Source organism: Parambassis ranga, chromosome 18 (genome assembly GCF_900634625.1).
Source record: "Parambassis ranga chromosome 18, fParRan2.1, whole genome shotgun sequence".
In the NCBI taxonomy this organism is placed as follows: Eukaryota; Metazoa; Chordata; class Actinopteri; family Ambassidae; genus Parambassis; species Parambassis ranga.
Window position 1 is genome coordinate 13,239,412 of NC_041038.1, and position 19,161 is coordinate 13,258,572.

The 19,161-nt window shown below is 50.1% G+C and overlaps 1 protein-coding gene across 1 annotated transcript; it reads left to right on the plus strand.

Moving 5' to 3' along the window:
- Positions 1-4,943: 4,943 nt before the first annotated feature.
- Positions 4,944-16,202, plus strand: uqcc1 (ubiquinol-cytochrome c reductase complex assembly factor 1). The gene is made up of 9 exons (XM_028429729.1): positions 4,944-5,155; positions 5,730-5,834; positions 6,671-6,778; positions 9,367-9,439; positions 10,824-10,881; positions 11,441-11,549; positions 14,819-14,896; positions 15,086-15,199; positions 15,532-16,202. The coding sequence occupies exons 1-9, from the start codon at positions 5,081-5,083 to the stop codon at positions 15,664-15,666; spliced, it is 855 nt and encodes a 284-aa protein (XP_028285530.1). The 5' UTR covers positions 4,944-5,080; the 3' UTR covers positions 15,667-16,202.
- Positions 16,203-19,161: the final 2,959 nt, after the last annotated feature.

Below are 19,161 nucleotides of genomic sequence, written 5' to 3' on the forward strand. Positions count from 1 at the left end.
CACACACAGAGACACACAGAGACACAGACACACACAGACACACACAGAGACACACACAGACACACACAGACACACACAGAGACACACACACACACAGAGACACACACAGACACACACACACACACACAGAGACACACACAGAGACACACACAGACACAGAGACACACACACAGACACACACACAGAGACACACACAGAGACACACAGAGACACACAGACACACACACTACCAACACACACACAGAGACACACAGAGACACACACAGAGACACACAGAGACACACACAACGAGACACACACAGAGACACACAGAGACACACACAGAGACACACACAGACAACACAGACAGAGACACACACAGACACACACAACACACACACACACCAGAGACACACACAGACACACACACACACACACACAGAGACACACACCGAGGACACCCACAGACACAGTGACACACACCAGAGACACACACAGAGACACACACAGAGACACACAGAGGACACACACAGACACACACACACACAACACACAGAGACACACACAGAGACACACACAGAGACACACAGAGACACACACACAGAGACACACACAGAGACACAACAGAGACACACACAGAGGACACACACAGAGACACACACAGAGACACACAGAGACACACAGAGACACAGAACAACACAACACACACAGACACACACAGAGACACACCAGAGACACACAGAGACACACACACAGAGACACACACAGAGACACACACAGACACACACACACACACAGAGACACACACAGAGACACACAGAGACACACACAGACACACACCAGACACACACAGAGACACACACACAGAGACACACACAGAGACACACAGAGACACACACAGAGACACACACAGAGAACACACACAGACACACAGAGACACACACAGACACACACACAGACACACACACAGACACACACAGACACACACACAGACACACACACACAGAGAACACACAGAGACACACACAGAGACACACAGAGACACCACCAGACACACACACAGACACCACACACAGAGACACACACAGAGACACACACAGAGACACACAGAGACACACACAGAGACACACACAGAGACACACACAGACACACACACAGAGACACACACTCTCTCACACAGACACACACACAGAGACACACACAGAGACACACACACACACAGAGACACACACAGAGACACACACAGAGACACACAGAGACACAGACACACACAGACACACACAGAGACACACACAGACACACACAGACACACACAGAGACACACACACACACAGAGACACACACAGACACACACACACACACACAGAGACACACACAGAGACACACACAGACACAGAGACACACACACAGACACACACAGAGACACACACAGAGACACACAGAGACACACACAGACACACACACATACACACACACACAGAGACACACACAGAGACACACACAGAGACACACAGAGACACACACACAGAGACACACACAGAGACACACAGAGACACACACAGAGACACACACAGACACACACAGAGACACACACAGACACAAACACACACACACACACACAGAGACACACACAGACACACACACACACACACACAGAGACACACACAGAGACACACACAGACACAGTGACACACACAGAGACACACACAGAGACACACACAGAGACACACAGAGACACACACAGACACACACACACACACACACAGAGACACACACAGAGACACACACAGAGACACACAGAGACACACACACAGAGACACACACAGAGACACACAGAGACACACACAGAGACACACACAGAGACACACACAGAGACACACAGAGACACACACAGAGACACACAGAGACACAGAGACACACACAGACACACACAGACACACACACAGAGACACACACAGAGACACACAGAGACACACACACAGAGACACACACAGAGACACACACAGACACACACACACACACACAGAGACACACACAGAGACACACAGAGACACACACAGACACACACACAGACACACACAGAGACACACACAGAGACACACACAGAGACACACAGAGACACACACACAGAGACACACACAGAGACACACACAGACACACACAGCACACACACACACACACAGACACACACAGAGAGAGACACACACAGACACACACAGAGACACACACACAGAGACACACACAGAGACACACAGAGGACACACACACAGAGACACACACAGAGACACACACAGACACACACCCACACACACACACACAGACACACACAGAGAGAGACACACACAGACACACACAGAGACACACACACAGAGACACACACAGAGACACACAGAGACACACACACAGAGACACACAGAGACACACACACAGAGACACACACAGAGACACACACAGAGACACACACAGAGACACACAACAGAGACACACACAGAGACACACAGAGACACACACAGAGACACACAGAGACACAGAGACACACACAGACACACACAGACACACACACAGAGACACACACAGAGACACACAGAGACACACACACAGAGACACACACAGAGACACACACAGACACACACACACACACACAGAGACACACACAGAGACACACAGAGACACACACAGACACACACACAGACACACACAGAGACACACACACAGAGACACACACAGAGACACACAGAGACACACACAGAGACACACACAGAGACACACACAGACACACACACACACACACACAGACACACACAGAGAGAGACACACACAGACACACACAGAGACACACACACAGAGACACACACAGAGACACACAGAGACACACACACAGAGACACACACAGAGACACACACAGACACACACACACACACACACACACAGACACACACAGAGAGAGACACACACAGACACACACAGAGACACAGACACAGAGACACAGACACACACAGGGTGCATTTCTGTGGTCACGCCATATTTGTGTCATCATGTCAGATGCTCACAGCAGAGCAGAGGCTGTCCCTGGGGGACAGGAGCAGCTCTCAGGACAGATCAGCTGACTGGTATGGGGGGGGCGATGTCTCCTGGCTGGCCTGGAGGCAGCTGTGGATCCCTCGGAGGAGCCGGAGACTCTGATGAGCTGCAGAGCGCTCACCTGGTGGGTCAGGTCTCATTAATCCACGCACACAGTTTATGAAGTCATTTCCCCACTTTACTCCTCTATTTATCAATCTGCTTCCTCTGGTTATTAATGTGTGGACTGTTGATTTATTGATCCATTAGCACCGTTTTATATAAACACACCATGTGACCCCTGAGGGGCGTCTTAAGGGACCAACATTATAAACGACATTTTAAACCTGTAATTTTATCTGGTGGCACATTTAATGTCTGAAACAGAGGCTGATGTGTGTGTGTGTGTGTCTGTGTGTGTGTCTGTGTCTCTGTGTGTGTGTGTCTGTGTGTGTGTCTGTGTGTCTCTGTATGTGTGTGTCTGTGTGTGTCTGTGTGTGTGTCTGTGTGTGTGTGTCTGTGTGTCTGTGTGTGTGTGTCTGTGTGTGTGTCTGTGTGTCTGTCTGTGTGTGTGTGTCTGTGTGTGTGTGTCTGTGTCTGTGTGTCTGTGTGTCTGGTGTGTGTGTCTGTGTCTGTGTGTGTGTGTCTGTGTGTGTGTCTGTGTCTGTGTGTCTGTGTGTGTGTCTGTGTGTGTGTGTGTGTGTCTGTGTGTGTGTGTCTGTGTGTCTGTGTGTGTGTGTCTGTGTGTGTGTCTGTGTGTCTGTCTGTGTGTGTGTGTCTGTGTGTCTGTGTGTGTCTCTGTGTGTGTCTGTGTCTGTGTGTGTGTGTGTGTGTCTGTGTGTGTGTGTCTGTGTCTGTGTGTCTGTGTGTGTGTGTGTCTGTGTGTGTGTCTGTGTCTGTGTGTCTGTGTGTGTGTGTCTGTGTGTGTGTGTGTGTGTCTGTGTGTGTGTCTGTGTCTGTGTGTGTGTGTGTCTGTGTGTGTGTCTGTGTGTGTGTCTGTGTGTGTGTGTCTGTGTGTGTCTGTGTGTGTGTGTGTGTGTGTGTCTGTGTGTGTGTGTCTGTGTGTCTGTGTGTGTGTGTCTGTGTGTGTGTCTGTGTGTCTGTCTGTGTGTGTGTGCTGTCTGTGTGTGTCTCTGTGTGTGTCTGTGTGTGTGTGTGTGTGTCTGTGTGTGTGTGTCTGTGTGTCTGTGTGTGTGTGTGTCTGTGTGTGTGTCTGTGTCTGTGTGTGTGTGTGTCTGTGTGTGTGTCTGTGTCTGTGTGTCTGTGTGTGTGTGTCTGTGTCTGTGTGTGTGTGTGTGTCTGTGTGTCTGTGTCTGTGTGTGTGTGTGTGTGTGTCTGTGTCTGTGTGTGTGTGTGTCTGTGTGTGTGTGTCTGTGTGTGTGTGTCTGTCTCTGTGTGTGTGTCTGTGTCTGTGTGTGTGTGTCTGTGTCTGTGTGTGTGTGTGTGTGTCTGTGTGTGTGTGTGTGTCTGTGTGTGTGTGTCTGTGTGTGTGTGTCTGTCTGTGTGTGTGTGTCTGTGTGTGTGTGTCTTGTGTTGTGTTTCAGCTCACACAGCTCATTGTGTAGCTGCTGTGGAGGTTAGCATTAATGCCCGGGGCCTGTCAGACACTCCGCAGGGGGAAACTCCAGCTTCACACAAAGTGAACATGACGTCAGCTGTTCACAACGAAAACACACACTGCACAGCAGCGTCACCTCTCATGTTTCTGCACACTGGGTTTAAACTACAGTAACACAACAAACACAACACTTGTATTTTGAAGCCAGAATTCAACAAAGAGGAATTTTATTTGATTATTTATTTATTTACATGCGCATGCGCGTCATCGCCCGGCCCCTGAGTTCGCCGCGCAGTCAGAGCGGACCTTTTCTTCGCCCCTCCGGGTTCCTGCCCGGACAGTTTTCGGCGTGGAACAGATTCCGTTGACATTGCAGAGGGGGTGGTGGGCAGTGGTGTTACAAAACTTGCAGGTTTCATCGCGGGGAGCTGCAGTGAAGCGGCAGCCCGCTCTTTCGCTGTCACACCGGGACTTCGTGCAGTCATGTACCGGCGGCCGCTGCAGTTCGCCGCCAGGAGCCTTGTCCGCGCGTCCGCGTCCAGAGCCGCCTGCGGGAAGGTAACAGCTAGCGTTAGCTTAGCTGGCTAATGGGAGCTGAGCTAAGTTCACACAGCACATGAGAGGGGGGGGGGGCACGGTGTGATGAAGATGAAGATGAAGATGAGGGTATTCTGTGCTCCTGGTGTGTGTTCGGGGTGTTTAGTGGATTACCCGGGCTGAGGGATGGACTGGTCCCACAGGGTTACTGTTCAGAAGACTTCATATATTAAGCTCCAGTGTGTTTGTTCTTCCTCAGCTGTGCTCAGAGGAGCTCCGCATCAAACACTCGGCTCCTGTCAGTGTTCACTAATCTGCTGGTTGGATCCATTAAAGTGATCAGTGACAGTAAAAAGTCAAAAAAAGAGAAGAAACATGTTTGACCCAAAACTCAGACATTTATTTTACTGTGATGTCAAAAAACCCAACATAAAGACCCAAAGATGGACCCTGTGGTTCTGATGTTAAACTCTGAACACTCGCTGTTATCGTTGTGTGTCTGAACTGTGTGTGTCTGAACTGTGTGTGTCTGAACTGTGTGTGTCTGAACTGTGTGTGTCTGAACTGTGTGTGTCTGAACTGTGTGTGTCTCCAGGCTTTGGATCAGGACGCCTGTTTCAGACCCTTAGCAGCCTGCCAGCTGGGCCGAGGCTGCTCTCCCTGCTCCGCAGCGTGTCGGACGCTGCACATCAGCACACAGGTAACAGGACACACACACACACACAGGTAACGGGACACACACACAGGTAACAGGACACACACACACACAGAGTCCGACAGCTCTGCACAAACAGCACATGTTAAATACATTAATAAACTAAACATATGTTACCAGCAGTGAAAAAACAGCAGCTCTGCCCGCTGTTTGTGTTTTGACAGCTTGTCCTGTACGAGCTCTGGACAGCTGCAGGTCACACAGGTACTCTCTGAATGTTGGTCATGTGACAGGTGTCAGTCCATCATGGCTTCCTGCTGAGCTTTTAGTTTCTTTTACAGAATCTTGTGACAGCAAACACTTAAACTGTAACATATGTAGTTTAAACTGAGGTTATCTACTGAAGCGATGCGTTCAAGGACCATGGGAAACGTTAGCTTTTTTTCATTTCTCTTTTCTTTCCGTGTTTATGTGTTGAGTCTGTTGATCTGTTTAAACACAGGTTTAAAGCTGATGACATCACTGACTCCCCTTGTGTTCGTAGCTTTAAAGGTCCCTCTGCCTGCTCTGTAATAATTAAAACGTCCCTGCAGCTGCGTCAGTGTTTTTAAATCAGGATTAAAGTGAGCAGCAAACACGACATTTCAGAGGTTTAAAGTGAAACATCTGCACGTCCTGGTGAAGGGGGACGGTAATAAAACTGTCAAAGCATGAAGACAACATGCAGCTCAGAGTAGGTCACTGTATGAATTCACTCAGCAGCTGCTCTCTGCTGTAAAGGCCAGGCTGTGCAGGTGTGTGTCGTCACTGAAGTGGATTTAATGAGAGTGTGTGTCTGTTTATTTCAGAGCTCCTCTCACTCCTCTGTTTCTGTCCTTCAGCACTGTAATGTGAAGGAGACGCCCCAGCACATGGAGGAGGAGGTCGGGGCCTTCACCAAGTTCATAGAGGCCATGGGTTTCACCGGGCCGCTCAAATACAACAAATGGGTGAGTGATGGAGAGGAGGGCGGAGTCAGGAGGGACAGGTGGCAGCTGAAGGTGGTGTGTGTGTGAGGAGAGAGTCTGCCGTCATCGGGTCAGTCCCTGCAGAAGACAGTTAGGATGCTGAGATGTGTAAGACAGTAGAAAAGACCTGACTGTCTTTAAAGGGTTAATGATGACACCGTGCTGATGTCATCAAACACAGTGACGGCTGAACCTGTCCTGGTTATGTGACACAAAGTTAATGCACAGAAAACATGTAATAAAACAAGCAGCAGGTGGCGCTGTGTCTGACTGTGTGTGTCTGACTGTGTCTGACTGTGTGTGTCTGTGTGTCTCTGTGTCTATGTCTGTGTGTGTCTGTGTGTGTGTGTCTGTGTGTCTCTGTGTGTCTCTGTGTCTATGTCTGTGTGTGTCTGTCTCTGTGTCTATGTCTGTGTGTGTCTGTGTCTCTGTGTGTCTGTGTCTCTGTGTGTCTATGTCTCTGTGTGTCTCTGTGTGTCTCTGTGTGTGTCTGTGTGTCTCTGTGTCTCTCTGTGTGTGTCTCTGTGTCTATGTCTGTGTGTGTCTGTCTGTGTGTATCTGTATCTGTCTCTGTGTCTCTCTGTGTGTGTGTCTGTGTGTGTCTCTGTGTCTATGTCTGTGTGTGTCTGTGTGTATCTGTCTGTGTGTATCTGTATCTGTCTCTGTGTCTCTCTGTGTGTGTGTGTGTGTACGTCTCTGTGTCTATGTCTCTGTGTGTCTGTGTGTCTCTGTGTGTGTCTGTGTGTCTCTGTGTGTCTGTGTGTCTCTGTGTGTGTGTGTGTCTGTGTGTGTGTGTGTCTGTGTGTCTCTGTGTGTGTGTGTGTCTCTGTGTCTCTCTGTGTGTGTCTGTGTCTGTGTGTGTGTGTCTCTGTGTCTCTCTGTGTGTGTGTCTGTGTGTGTCTGTGTGTCTGTGTGTCTCTGTGTGTGTGTGTGTCTGTGTGTGTGGTCAGAGGAGGATATCGGAGCTGTGACCTCCCAGCAGGGAGTTTAAATTAAAGGCCGTCAGCCAGGAATGTTCCACACAACACGTAAACACACCAACACCAAAACAGAACCCGGCGTCGGGTCGGGTCTGAGGTCTGTTCCGCTCGCACAGCTGCTGTATGAGCTGTCACTCACGGGTCGGGATGATGTGATCCGGACCAGCGGGACATGTTTGTGATGAAGCTAAATATAACACAACACTGTGACAGTGGCACAGAGCTGCATCCTGTCACTGAATGGTTAACATGCTCCACCCCAGAGCGTAAAGACGTGTGTGCTCAGACTGCAGGTGGAGGCCGAGGAGGGTTCTCAGCGTGTGTGTTGCTGATGAGTCGGCTGCAGTGTTGTGTTGTTGTTCAGTCTCATCATGTGGATAATGAGCTAGTTCTGTTCATTAGCTACATTGTTAACTCAGTGATTCTACAGCGAGAGATATTGGAGGATGATCATTCAGTAAGAAGGAGCTCTGTATGTGCTGGACGTTGTGGTGCGTGTGAGGTTGTGTTGTACTTTTGCAAACTAAAGCTGACGTGTTTGTTATTTTATAAATATTAGAGCTTTGGGACTGATGTGGAGCCACAGAGCCTGCTGTATGATGGTGATCCCTGGTTCTGTTGCTCCACCTCCATCTACATGAGTGAAGAGACTGAGACTCCGTCTCCCTGTCCTCTGTGTCCTCCGTGTCCTCCGTGTCCTCTTCACTCATGGTGGGATCGAGTCATTAAGTTGTGTTCTGTCTGTCATGAAGTGACACGTTGGACAGTGACAGCTGAGCCTCCATCACTGTGATGGAGGCTCTGCTGTCACTGTGATGGAGGCTCTGCTGTCACAGTGATGGAGGCTCTGCTGTCACTGTGATGGAGGCTCTGCTGTCACAGTGATGGAGGCTCTGCTGTCACTGTGATGGAGGCTCTGCTGTCACTGTGATGGAGGCTCTGCTGTCACTGTGATGGAGGCTCTGCTGTCACTGTGATGGAGGCTCTGCAGCATCACTGTGATGGAGGCTCTGCTGTCACTGTGATGGAGGCTGTGATGGAGGCTCTGCTGTCACTGTGATGGAGGCTCTGCTGCATCGCTGTGATGGAGGCTCTGCTGTCACTGTGATGGAGGCTGTGATGGAGGCTCTGCTGTCACTGTGATGGAGGCTGTGATGGAGGCTCTGCTGTCACTGTGATGGAGGCTCTGCTGTCACTGTGATGGAGGCTCTGCTGTCACTGTGATGGAGGCTCTGCAGCTGACTACAGGCAGGTGTGGTGGAGCTGCTTCATCAGCGGGTCATCAGGCTGCCTCAGTGTGCTGCAGCCACAGAACCACTGGATGACATGGACCCAGGTCTGGACTGATCCTTTAAATACAGAGTAGAGAGGCTGAGCCGCACGTTGCTCCTTGAGCTCATACTTGTACCTTTACTTTTCATATGGAAGTACAAACACTAACACTTTAAAGCTGCTCCTCGGTATGATGCTTACAGAAGACTCCTCAGGTTCTGACTGTTTACATCTCACTCTGAGTCCCTGATCGTTGGCCTGTCCTCTGTCTGTCAGAGTGCCGCTGACGTTCTTCCTGTTTGTGTTTTGTTTTCACAGAAAATCAAGATTGCAGCGTTGCGCATGTACACATGCTGCGTGGAGAGAATCAACTACGACGAGTTCTTCGACAGTGAGTCAGCGTTCTCTCTCAGACAGGAAGTCTCAGTGAAGGGTTAAATTGTCCGTCCCGGTCCAAACGGAGCTGTTGGCCGCTCAGAGGCTCTGTCACCACCTGCCTGACATATTCATTTGGCACTTCTCGATCTGGCAGACACACACTGGCTCACTATTATTACTTAAACACACACACACACACAGTGTGTCTGAACCTCCACAGACACACACACACACAGACACACACTGGCTCACTATTATTACTTAAACACACACACACACAGAGTGTGTCTGAACCTCCTGCTGAGGGAAAGACTGGTGGCTGCTCAGGGTTAGGGTCCCAGCTCTGCTGTTTCTGCACTTTCACAGTGTAAACTCTCACACACACACTCACACACACTCACACACACACACACACTCACACACACACACACACACACACACACACACACACACACACACACACACACACACACTCTCTCTCTCTCTCTCTCTGTGTTTTGTCCCGTTCACACACTCGGAGAGCTGAGAGGCTGTGAGGACCTCTGATTATTTTAAAGATGTTCTGATACTGAACCTGAGTGCCAGCTCACACAGTCCAGTCTGAGGTAACAGTCTCGTAAAAAATACACAAACACATTAAACACTGGGGCGGCGGTCTAAGCGGTGTAGCCAGCCAGCCAGCTCCCCCAACCAGGAGACGGGACCCCTCTAGCTTCTCCTGGGCCCACCTCAGGACCTCCTCCACGAAACACCTTACCAGGGAGGCGCCTGAGGGACACCCTAACCAAAGAGGCCCGGACCAAGTCGACTGGCTCACCTCACCTCTAGCGGAGAGTCCGGCCACTGCAGAGGAAGAGTTAATCCAGCTGCTTGTATCCGTGTTCTCCTTCAACAGCTTGCCTCCACAGATAAGGGCAGTAGATCAGTAAATCCAGGGCCTGGCCTTTTGGATCAGCCCAGAGCCGCCATCACTGATGAACCCAGCTGTACCTGAGTAACCACCCCCCACCAGAGAGGGCATTTCACCCTCTTCCAGCTGAGAACCACCTCCAGTGGGAGCTGAAGGTCTCGGCTTGTTGAGTCCAACGAGACCGCACGATCTGCAAAAAGCAGGCGGGACCCCGAGGCCACAAACCCAGACGAGGTCTCCCTGCTGACTGAACAGAGTCGGGGACACAGAGCAGCCACACATGACTCAGTGCAGTGCTGTGGTTTCCCTGTGCACACGCTGCTGCTCACCAGCTAACTGCAGAGTTGGCTTGTAGCTTCAGGCTAATGCTACATGCTGCAGGACGTTTATCAAACAGTCCTGAGTTTATGTTGATCAATATTCCATCAATGCTCTTTCTTACTTGTTGGAGAGACGCCTGACTTCATATGAACCCGCTGTGTTTCAGAATGCTCCCTCCCCGACACTCTCAACTCCTGGTTCCTGGTCGCACAGCTGCACGTGTGGTGAGTGGAACACACAGTCACATCAGCCCGTCATACAACTACAAACATGATCATAAGTCAGTGTGGTCAGTGTGTGTCGCTGTTCAGAGTGTGTGTCGCTGTTCAGAGTGTGTGTCGCAGTTCAGTGTGTGTGTCGCAGTTCAGTGTGTGTGTCGCAGTTCAGTGTGTGTGTCGCTGTTCAGTGTGTGTGTCGCTGTTCAGTGTGTGTGTCGCTCTTCTTCAGTGTGTGTCGCTCTTCTTCAGTGTGTGTCGCTCTTCAGTGTGTGTCGCTCTTCAGTGTGTGTCGCTCTTCTTGAGTGTGTGTCGCTCTTCTTCAGTGTGTGTCACTCTTCTTGAGTGTGTGTCGCTCTTCAGTGTGTGTGTCGCTCTTCAGTGTGTGTCGCTCTTCTTCAGTGTGTGTCGCTCTTCAGTGTGTGTCGCTCTTCAGTGTGTGTCGCTCTTCAGTGTGTGTCACTCTTCAGTGTGTGTCACTCTTCAGTGTGTGTCGCTCTTCAGTGTGTGTCGCTCTTCAGTGTGTGTTTGTGTGATGTGAACCTGTCCTCGTTGTGTCCCCTGTCAGGATGTGTTTGGTGCGGATGCGTCAGGAGGGCCGAGAGGGGAAGTTCATGTGCCGTTACATCGTCCACTCCATGTGGGAGGACGTGGAGCAGAGGAGCAAAATCATGGGGGTGAGTTGTGTTGTTTTTGTGGCGTCATGTAACAACAACATTTTGTACATACATGCCAGGACTCGACACGTACAGCTCGGCGTGCCTGTGAGACCTCAGAGGGTTGGTGCTTCCTAAATATAGCTGCCTTCACCTGCTCTCTGTCGGCCGATCACATCAGGGGGCAGCAGACACACAATGAAACATCAGAGACGCAATCACAACGAAATCTGATGCAGAGAGGATGGTCTGAAGCATCAGCTTCCTGTCGGCGGGGCGGCGTGTCACAGCTTGATTTTCTTCTCCCTCCCAGATGATGACAGATGATGCACCACATGTGTGCAGTGGTTCCTCTCAGCACTAAAACATCCCATTATTCATGTGTTCCTTCTGATCACGCAGATTAACATCAACTGTATTCATCCCTTTAAGGAACCTAAATAGTTTAAAAACCTCCGTCTCTGTGGTAAAGTCTGAGCGTTCTGGGTGTGTATATGTTGATGATGCGGTGGGCGCACTTCCTGCCTGTTGTGTGTTGATGATGCAGCAGGACCGTCAGACAGTTGATGACATGAATATGAAATCCTCATCAATTAATATGATCAGCCTCTGTCTGAGGAGCAGGGTGTGTTCTGGTGGAACAGCTTCAAAGCTGTGTGTGTTTGTCTGTGTGTTGTGTTGTTTTTCCTTTGTGTATTTTCTAGATGACTCTGTTCTCCTCCCGTCAGGCCTTTACTCATCGATGACTCTTCTGTAGCTCTAAACTCATTCAGTTCCAGCCTGAGGCAGAAAATCTCTGAGTTCTGAGGCTGTTTATAGAAAAATGTTTAAGCTGGCAGGCGGATTGTTTTTTATAGAAGCTAAAGTCAGATAATCATTTTACGTGTGACCCCTCAGAACACCGTGAGCTTCCAGTGATGACTCAGACTGGAGTTCAGCGCCTTCACGCCGTCCTGTCGCTGCTTAGGATCAGATGATGTTGTTTCAGTGTGATGTTTGACGGCAGCCGTTTTCCACAGCAGCTCAGTTTCCTCAGAAGCGGCTCCGTGACCCAAAATCACCACAAAAGTAAAGCAGCTGGCCCCCGAGCTAAATGTCACCATGTTGAATAAATATTCATGGTGTTAGCGGCGTTTCCGCTCGGGCTGACGCAGCGCGGCGCTCGGGTTTCGGTCCGTGCCGCTGCACGCTGCAGAGGATGCAGGTTGTGTTTACTTAACGTTTTACGTCAGCATAATTGTGCCAACCAGCAGGAAGTGCCGCCAAACCCCCGGAGGGCGAGCCTGGCCGCGGACGCCGCGCACAGAGTCGCTCCTCTATTCTCTGTCAGTGGAGCAGCTCCAGGAAGTGACATCACACACGCTCTCAGGCCCGGGCTGCAGCGTGTGCTGGGTCCGATCTCTCAGAAGGAGAGCGGGCTGTGATCATGTGTGTCTGGATGATGGAAGCTCAGGCCACTGTGTGAGGGTGAGGGAGCGTCCTCATGTGGTTGGTGCATTGTTGTCCTGTGATCATTGTCCTCCAGCTGCTCCACCAGCCTCCACCCTCTGGCTTGTGGTGTAGTTAGCTGTGTGTCTGCAGCATGGTGTTTTCGTCCTTTGGCTGGGTATGCAACCTATACATGAAAAAATATAATTTGACATGTTTGTTATTTTCACACTGACCGCCACTAGAGGGCGCTCTAGGCTTGTCTACCTCCGGAGTTGGCGGAGTTGTTGAAGTGACGTTGATGGATGCAGGGAGTGAGATGGAGCGTTTGATCACCTGGTTCTGTTCTTTGTTTCAGTTCTTCATATGTTGCATGACGGACCTGCTGAGTGTTTATGCTTCATGTAGCCTTCAGTGTGTCACGTTAGCACACCGTGCACCTGTTCAGCCTGTTGTTCTTATTGTTATTACTGTGACTCCTCAAAACGAAATATAATCGACCTTATACCGGTATAAATTATTTTTTTTTCTTTCTTTTCTTTTTTTTTCTTTTTTTTTTCTCTGGACCTATAGTCCAGAATATACGGTACCTCCAGGAGAGCAGCGTGGACGTCGTGTTGTGTCTAAGAGTGTTTGTGTTTGGGAGTCAAGAGTCTGATCTGACAGTAGTGAAAGTGTGAGTCCAGGTGTGTCTGTGTGTGTGTCTGTGTGTGTCTGTGGCCACACCTTTACGTGTCAGATCAGACTCTGACAGTAGTGAAGATGTGAGTCCAGGTGTGGCGGCAGCTTTCAGCAGCTCCTCAGCTTTTCTTTGTGTGACAGAAAGAGTCTGTGTGTGTGTCTGTGTGTGTCTGTGTGTCTCTGTCTGTGTCTGTGTATGTGTGTGTCTGTGTATGTGTGTCTGTGTCTGTCTGTGTGTCTGTGTGTCTCTGTCTGTGTCTGTGTCTGTGTGTGTCTGTGTCTGTGTGTCTCTGTGTCTGTGTATGTGTGTCTGTGTGTGTCTGTGTCTGTGTGTCTCTGTGTCTGTGTCTGTGTATGTGTGTCTGTGTGTGTGTTTTCACAGCTGCATAACTGAACCTTCAGCATGTACATTCAGTGACGTAGATCCTTATTCACACTCTTTAAACTTCATGCTGACCTCATGTTAGTCTTGTTTTGTGGCTCGGTGACCTTTGACCTCGTCGTGGAGAACAAACATTTACACTGACGTTTGCAGCTCCGTCAGTCCCAGTGCAGCTACAGCTGTGTTCCTCAGATACACCTCACATCTCTGAGGTGTGTTCACGTTAAAGTCCTGAATCAGGAGGAGCACTCGGCGTCATACACAGATCGATAGGAGATTTCAGTAGGAGGTCTCACTCTGATGCACTTTGTGTTAAATTAGTGTAACTTCTCTTTACAATCCGATAGCAACCGATTAGTTCGGCAGTTTCTCATTAAATGAAGAATATGAATCATCTGAAGCTATAAAACATAAAAACATCATCAATCCTCCGGGTGGACCCTGTAGGAGGATTGGCTGGTTGTCACTCTCTTCCTGCTCTGAGCACCAGAGAGGTACGTGCATGATGGCCGAAGTCACAGCCTGGTTGGAGGCGTGGCTTCAGGGTGAGCTCCGAGCGAACAGGGCGTGAGTTTACTTTGAAACCTGGCAGACTCTCACTGAGTTTTCAAACCTCCTCCCCGACCTTTAACCCACTGTTAACCCACTGATGCTGCAGCCATGAGGGCTTCACGGTGTTACTGTCTGTGTTCTATGAACAGGTGATTATTAATCAGTCTGGATTCTCTGCTGTCGTCATTCTGTCTGTGAAATACTCACAAACACTGTGTGTCTGTCTGTGTGTGTTTTCATGATGCAGATTGATGCCACGCAGAGAAAGGAGGGGATGAAGGTCATGATTGAAACTTTCTATGCAGCTATATTTGGATATGATGAGGTGAGATCTCACACACACACACACACGCAGACTCACACGCGCACACACAGACACACACTACACAATAAAAAAAAAAACCTGCTGTAGATGCAGAGTTTGTGAACGGGTCTCCGTCACAGACGGTGGTTCGTGCTGTCTCTGCTTCCTGACTGAGCTCCATGAATGTAACCCATGAACGGGTGTGTTCAGGGGATCCTGTCTGATGACTGCGTGCTGGCTGCAGCTCTGTGGAGGAACCTGTTCAACCGTCAGTGTGAAGACCCGCGACAGCTGGACCTCATGGTGGAATATGTCCGCAAACAGGTCAGAGGCCAATTCAGTTCGTTCTGTAAGAAGGGTCAGTAAAAAACAAACACTGTGTCCCCCTCAGCAGCCAGCAGGTGGAGCCATGATGGAGTCACTGTGAGCAGCAGTCACATGACCGACACTCAGAGTCTCTGTCTGACCTGCAGCTGATCTCTGTCTGAGTTATCCTGCACACACACTGCCTGCTCTCTGCCTGCAGACAGGGTGTGTGTGTGTGTGTGTGTGTGTAGAGGACCAATGAGAGCACACTGACTGACCATGTGACAGGAAGTCAGAGTTTGGTTTGTGTTGTTGTGCTGTGTGAGTTAACACGGACCTGCTGCCTGCAGATGCAGTTCATCGACTCTCTGGACGGAGACGACCTGCTGCTGACAGGAGAGGTCAAGTGGCGCCCTCTGGTGGAGGAGAACGCACAGAGCATCCTGAAGGCGGTCACACCCACGTACAATGACACGGGGCTGTGAGACGAGCGTGTTTAGCTCCTCCTCTGTCACTTCCTGTCTTCGGTCTTTGCTCCTCCCCCTCTGTAACCATGTGACACCTCCTCAGCATTTAGGATTTTAACTTTGAGGTTTCTGTAGCTCTGCTCGCTTCTCTTTTATTAATATGTTCACTTTAAGCAGTGTAGACGTCAGGGACTTCCAGCTTTCTTCGTTTGCCCGCCAATCAAACATCATCATCCTCCTCTTCATCCTGCCGGGTTTAAGGGCGTCCGCCGCTTCCTGTCTACAAACACACTCACACACTATTTATATGTGCTCATGTCTTCATGAGTGCTGCACTGTATTTATATGTATTTTGTACCTGTTCACTGCAGCCTGTCCTGTCTCTGCTCCTTCGGTTTAAATAAAGGTTTTCACTCTGAGGTCATCAGGTCAGCGGGCCGCTCGCCGCTCTGTTTCTGTGACGCCCTCAGACCTGAGCAGGATGCTCAGCCCTCAAAGACACGCCACTGTTTTTAAAAACGTTCATCAATAAAGTGTTCTCTGGATTAAACACGTGTGAGCTGTCTGCTTCCAGTGTGAGGAACATCCGCGTTAGCTTAGCGATGCTAACATGAGGACACATGTAACCCACATAACATAGAGCATCTCACTTCCTGTCACCACTTTATTGTGGCAGGGTGTGTTTCCTATAAGTTCCGGGGCACAACCCCGCACTTCCGCATTTCCTCTTGCTCCATGGCTGCTGCTGTCCCTGTGGTTGGCGTGCTCCGGTTAGCATTCTGGAAAAATTAATGATAAAACTGCTTCATAAGAAGCAGTTTTAACATGTGCCTGTCAGCTGGGTTTGCAGGTTCATCATTCCTCCTGCAGGGGGCGACACACTCCACTCTTTAACGTGCACAGCTCCAGTCAGGTTTACCTGCCGTGAGGCCACTGAAGTCAAATTTAATTCACGAGCTACAGTGAGGACGTGTGTCAACACAAAAACAGGAGAGAAGTTCAACAACATGACTGAAACTACAGACTGAGTGCTGTGTGTGTGTGTGTCTGTGACTGTGTGTTTGTGTCTGTGTGTGTGTCTGTGTGTGTGTGTGTGTCCTGATGGGATTTACCCTGATCTGAATGGGGGCAGGAAGAGCAGCCATCAGATAAAAGCTGTTCCCCGTTTCCTCTTCACACAGTAGAACTGGACTCTTCTGTGTGAGTCTGGTTCATATAAGAACTATAAAAAGACCGTTTTCAGGTCTGAACTGGGTCATGACGGGGTCTGATTTCCGGGCTCCCCGGTGACACGTCTGACATCTGGGTCACTGCTGCAGCTCAGACTGATGAAGCTCAAGCTTTGTTCTGCTGGATGAAGACGAGTGAGTGATGAAACACAGCGAGTGACATAAAGAGCACGTGAAGGAACCGGCATGAAGCAGCCCTTCATGGACTGCAGACTCTGACCTGGTCTGAGCAGCATTCTGGACCCCCGGCCGGGGTGTTGCCCTCCTCTCACCCACTGACAGCGCGCACATGTACAAATGATTCATATAAATATATGTAAGTGCATTCATGGGGAGAACGGTTGCTGCTGGAACTGGTCTGATCAGAGGGCGGAGTCAGTCTGTGAGGGACTGATGAGAACCTGTGTGATCCTCCTCAGGGCTCTGCTTCAGGCTCCGTCTGTGCAGCTCTGTGCATCAGGTGTGTGCTCCACCTGCCCCCCCTGCAGGGCCTCACCTGCCACCTCCATCACCTCGTCAGTGAGCTGACAGGTCATACCTGAGCTAACCTGCTGCAGCATGTTCCTCTGCACACGGCGCCTTCACTTCCTCTGCTGATGGCTGAGGATCAGCTGTGGTCATGAAGGTGGAGTCTGAGCGCTCCGACAGGTCAGACCTCCGGCAGCTGGTCAGCAGAACGGACGGAGGACTGTTATCTGATGAATACGAGCAGCTTAAATAAGGAAACCTGCTGCTGACAGTGATCGGCTGGTCGAGCTACACACTCACTCACTGACACCCTCACCATGCAGCGGCCATTAACACCCACAGTGTGTGTTCACAGGGAGAGTGTGAGCTCCATGTGCCGCTTCATTCCATCAGAGGAAGAGAGAGGAGAAGAGGGAGACAGGACAGAGAGGATGAAGGAGAGAGAGAGGAGAAGAGGGAGACAGGACAGAGAGGAGAAGAGGGAGACAGGACAGAGAGGATGAAGGAGAGAGAGAGAAGAAGAGGGAGACAGGACAGAGAGGATGAAGGAGAGAGAGGAGAAGAAGAGGGAGACAGGACAGAGAGGATGAAGGAGAGAGAGAGAAGAAGAGGGAGACAGGACAGAGAGGATGAAGGAGAGAGAGAGGAGAAGAAGAGGGAGACAGGACAGAGAGGATGAAGGAGAGAGAGAAGAGAAGAAGAGGGAGACAGGACAGAGAGGATGAAGGAGAGAGAGAGAAGAAGAGGGAGACAGGACAGAGAGGATGAAGGAGAGAGAGGAACATGCTACATGTAGCAGCTAGCTTTGGATTTGCTGCAGACTACACACATATCGCAAGCCATTCATATCACATTTCCGCCATACTTTAAACGGCGTGTTTTACGGCGCACGCCGCAGAAAACGCCGTTTTCACGTCATACGCCGTATGGCATTTTTACAGTTTAATGTCGTACGCCGTTTTCCAAACGGCCACTCATAACGCCGTACGGCGTTTTCTAATATTCTAATGATCTCCGCCCATAACTTGCAAAACGTGGTGTGTGTCCTTCAGGATAGTGTGTCAAACATGGAAATCAATCCAGACAAGAAGAAGAAGTAAGAAGAAAGGTGAACAGATGCTATTGTAAACAAAATTCAGTTTATTTCTTTCATGAAACCTGATGTCTGTGCAGTATCCAGGCTTATACAGTCTGCTATGATCCAGACCGAAGCGATCCTTTTTGGCACAGGAGATCGGTGATGGATTAGTGTGGTCTGACCTTCTTCTCTGCTGATAGGCTGATAAAGAGTAAACTGCAGTGGCTGAGCAAGTAAAAAACGCCGTTTAAAGCATGGCGGAAATGTGATATGAATGGCTTGCCATACACACAGGCCTGTGTGCTGCTCTCTGATGTGAGCTGCTTCTGTGTAGCGGTGGTGGTGGTGGTGCTGGTGCTGGTGCTGGTGGTGCTGGTGCTGGTGGTGCTGGTGGTGTACAGGCCGGATGTGTGGACGTCAGCAGTGTGGAGCACAGACAGACTTTCACAGCATCGTCCACCCACAGCTCCGACACTCTCTCAGCACCGATGAGGTCTCAGCTCATCGCGGCGTGAGACACGAGCATTGTCCAGAGACACAGTGTTCTCTCAGACAAAAGGCTGGACTGTCTGCAGCCGAGTCATCAGCAAAGGTCACGCAGAGCTCAGTCCGCTCAGGGTGAGGAGGAAACCGCTGAGGATCACAGAGCAGATCATTAGCATGGTTACACCATGAGCTGTGCAGACACACACTGCTGCACCAGTAGGAGGCCAAAGGCTCAGTGCACCATCTACTGCT